This window comes from Palaemon carinicauda, chromosome 5 (genome assembly GCF_036898095.1).
Source record: "Palaemon carinicauda isolate YSFRI2023 chromosome 5, ASM3689809v2, whole genome shotgun sequence".
Taxonomy (NCBI): domain Eukaryota; kingdom Metazoa; phylum Arthropoda; class Malacostraca; order Decapoda; family Palaemonidae; genus Palaemon; species Palaemon carinicauda.
Genome location: NC_090729.1, coordinates 21938049 through 21941586, shown reverse-complemented (window position 1 = coordinate 21941586; position 3538 = coordinate 21938049). Strand labels below are relative to the sequence as shown.

The 3538-nt window shown below is 38.1% G+C and overlaps 1 protein-coding gene across 1 annotated transcript; it reads left to right on the top strand.

Annotated features, from left to right (window-relative positions):
- Positions 1 to 1862: 1862 nt before the first annotated feature.
- On the top strand, positions 1863 to 2512 carry LOC137640794 (uncharacterized). The gene is made up of 2 exons (XM_068373266.1): positions 1863 to 1995; positions 2136 to 2512. The coding sequence occupies exons 1-2, from the start codon at positions 1863 to 1865 to the stop codon at positions 2510 to 2512; spliced, it is 510 nt and encodes a 169-aa protein (XP_068229367.1).
- The last annotated feature ends 1026 nt before the right edge of the window (positions 2513 to 3538 follow it).

Below are 3538 nucleotides of genomic sequence, written 5' to 3'. Positions count from 1 at the left end.
AGAAAGCTAAAGAATGGGAACACGAAATTTTCTTGCAGAGTTTACGTAACAGTAATAATAATAGAAATTGTAGTTCTGGGGATAATTTTAATGTAATATTAGCGTTGTAAGTTGGTACCTTTGTTCAATGAGGAAGATGCTCCAGATTTTTCACTTCTTTCGAGAGGATAGCTAAAAGGTTGGTTTGGCCAAAAGACATGTGGACCACTATGATTCAGTGTCGATTAAAAGGGAAGGCTCAGCGTGTATATAACACAATTAATGAAGATCTTTGTAATGATTATGACACAGTGAAAGCCATAATTCTTATGGCCTGTGATTTAGTTCCTGAAGCATATAGGCAGAAATTTTGCAATTTTAAGAAAGAGTCCGGGATAACATTTGGGGAATTTGCGAGACAGAGGGAGCAGTTTTTTGAGGACTGGCTGAAGTCAAAGGATATTGATAATTTTTCTAAATTAAAAGAATTAATTTTGGTAGAGGAATTTGAAAAGACTAGGGAAGTATCTGTAAACAATAGGAAATATTTCAGTGGTAGTTGCAGAAGGAATAACCAGAACAGACAACTGGAGTCGGAAAAACACGATTTTGACAGAAATACGAATAATAAGAATAGTGATAATGATAATAAAATTAGTAATAGTTTAAATAATGATAGTTCTCGTAGTTATGTTAATACTAGTAGGAATATAGGTAACAGTAAAGCTTCGGAATCAGGAATAGTCCTTTTTTGGTGTAGTAGAAGAGGTCACATCGAGTCTCGGTGTTTCTCGAGAAAGAAATATTTTGAAAGAAACCCGAAACCTGTCAGCATTGTACTAAACCAGCAAAGGAAGACGAATATAGATGACTCAGATTTCGTAAGTAAATAACTGACGGATCTATTTTCACGGATAAGACTAAACAGATTGGGACAAACGTTAAAGTATTGAGAGATACCAGGGCTGCTATGTTATCAATTTTACGAGCGTCTGTCCCGCATTGATATATATATATATAGAAATGATGAGGATGTTGTATTGGGTGGTTTCCCGAACACATTGGATTCATACCCATTAGAAACCTTTTTTCTTGATACTAATTATTTTTCAGGTGAGGTAAAGTTGGCTGCTGTTGATAGTTTGCCAATTCCAAAGATAAATGTAATTTTTGCTAACGATTTGTCCATTTCAGGTGAATCTTGTATCCTTCCAATTCTATCTGTGGTCGAAGTATTGGACGACCACTGTCCTATAAATTATATTTTAAAACCTCTCTCCAAGGTCCAAGGCAAAAGTCGACCTGGCCTAGGTGGAGTTGGATGTGGATGTGATTGATGGACATAAGACTGACTTTGTGACAAATGGTGTACTTAATTTCGAGACGTGGTCTGGGATTCCAAGACTTTTATAAAAGCCCAGACTGTTGAATTTAATGAAGCAATTAGTAGTGATATTAGTGATTTATCTAAGCCAGTATTTTGAAAAGAGAATGGGTTGCTGTACAGGGTTAGTAGGTCAACTGTTGCACCTGTTGACCAGGTAGAAGTTTCTCGTCAGTTGGTAGTTCCTGATGATTATAAGAACAAAATTTTGTTCTTGGCTCATGAAAATAATCTTGCTGGGCATTTTGGGGTCAGAAAAACGTTTTAGAAGGGCACACAACATTTTTATTGGCCCCGAATGCTCCGAGATATAAAGCACTATATATTTTCTTGCAAAGTGTGTCAGTTGGTGGGGAAGCCCAACTAAAAGATACGTAAACCCCCACTCATTCCCATACCTCCAGTTGGGGAGCCTTTTGTGGTGGTAGTGATCGATGTTGTTAGTCCTCTCCCGCGGACGTGCGGTGGTAATTAGTATTTATTAACAATTGTGGATCGGATGTCTCGCTTCCCGGAGGCTATTCCCATGAGGAGTATTCGGAGTGAAAAGATCATCGATAATTTAATTGGCTTCTTTACTAAGTTTGATATACCTCGCACTTTGCAATCTGATTGTGCTACTAATTTCACAAGTAAGTATTTTAAGAATACAATGTCTGAATTAGGGATGAAACACATTACCTCTTCCCCATATCACCCTGAGAGTCAGGGCCAGGTGGAACGGTTCCACCAGACCCTAAATTCTATTTTAGGAAGTTTTGCATGCAGTCAGGAAGGGAGTGGGATAAAGAGGTCCCGTATGCCTTATTTTCCATTCGTTCCATTCCTAATGAGGCTTTGGGATACTCTCCTTTTGAGGTTGTTTTCGGGCATTGTGTGCATGGGCCCTTGGAAGTTGTACGTGAACATTTGGAGGGGGAGACTCTCGAGATCAACATTCTTGATTGTTTGTCAGGACTTCAAGAGAAATTAAGAAAGGCTTGGGAGTTTGCTAAAGAGAATTTAGAAGAAAGCCAGGAGGTGATGAAAAACAAATTTGATGTTGGGACTCAAAAAAGGGTGTTTAAACCTGGAGATAGTGTTTTAGTTTTGTTGCCCTTCCAGGAAATCCTTCGAGGGCACAGTTTTAAGGGCCCTGGAAGGTTCTGAAGAAATATAATGATGTGAATTATTTGATAGAGACCCCAGGTAAAAGAAAAAAAAAACTCAAGTATGTCATATTAATATGCTCAAACCTTATGTAAGTTGTTATGTAAAATTAGTTGGAAATGTAGACGTGGATCCCGTCACCATAGTCAATGTAGAAGTAGACACAGAAGTATACCCAGTAGAATCAGTAATTAATAATACATTATCTGTTACACCTGATGCACAGAATAGCAATTCTGAAATTTTTAATAGTTTACAAATTAAATTTCAGCATTTTGATCACGACAGGTGTATCATTAATTAGCCTGTTTAATGAATACAGAGATATTTTTCAAACCACTCCAGGTAGGACTACGGTTCTAGAACATGATGTGGATATGGAGGATTCAAAACCTATTAAACATTGCCCATTCTGACTTAACCCAGTAAAGAGAGACATAGTGAGAGAGGAGGTGCAATATATGTTAGATAATGATTTAATTGTACCCAGCAGTAGTCCGTGGAGTTCGCCTGTGGTGTTAGTTAAAAAAAAAGGTGGACAACACCGCCTATGTTTCGATTATAGAAAGATAAATGCTGTAACCAGAACAGATTCCTTTCCTCTACCCAGGGTGGAAGACTGTATTGATCGTGTTGGGTCTGCGCAAATTTTTTGACAAAATTATATCTTTTAAAAGGCTATTGGCAGGTCGGTCTTTCTCCCAGTGCGAGACAGATTTCAGACTTTGTGACAGGTGACAGCCTTTTCAAATGCAAAGTAATGCCATTCGGAATGAAAAATGCGGCTGCTACCTTCCAAATGTTGATGAATTACATAACACAGAATTTGGAAATTTGCATTGTCTACATAGATGACCTTATCATTCATAGTGACAACTGGAAGACTCATCAAAAAAGATTGAGAGCTTTGTTTTAGGTTTTGCGGAAGGCTGGTATAGTGGTAAATCTGAAAAAGAGCGATTTCGCACAGGCAAAGGAAATTTACCTCGTTCATGAGGTGGGCCTAGGAGAGGTCGCCCCTAAGAA

Excerpts from the sequence above, each read along its gene's own strand:
- LOC137640794 (XM_068373266.1), top strand. The coding sequence starts at position 1,863 with ATGTCTCGCTTCCCGGAGGCTATTCCCATGAGGAGTATTCGGAGTGAA. Across the intron at positions 1,996-2,135 it reads TTGTGCTACTAATTTCACAA|GAAGGGAGTGGGATAAAGAG; the intron begins GTAAGTATTTTA and ends GCATGCAGTCAG.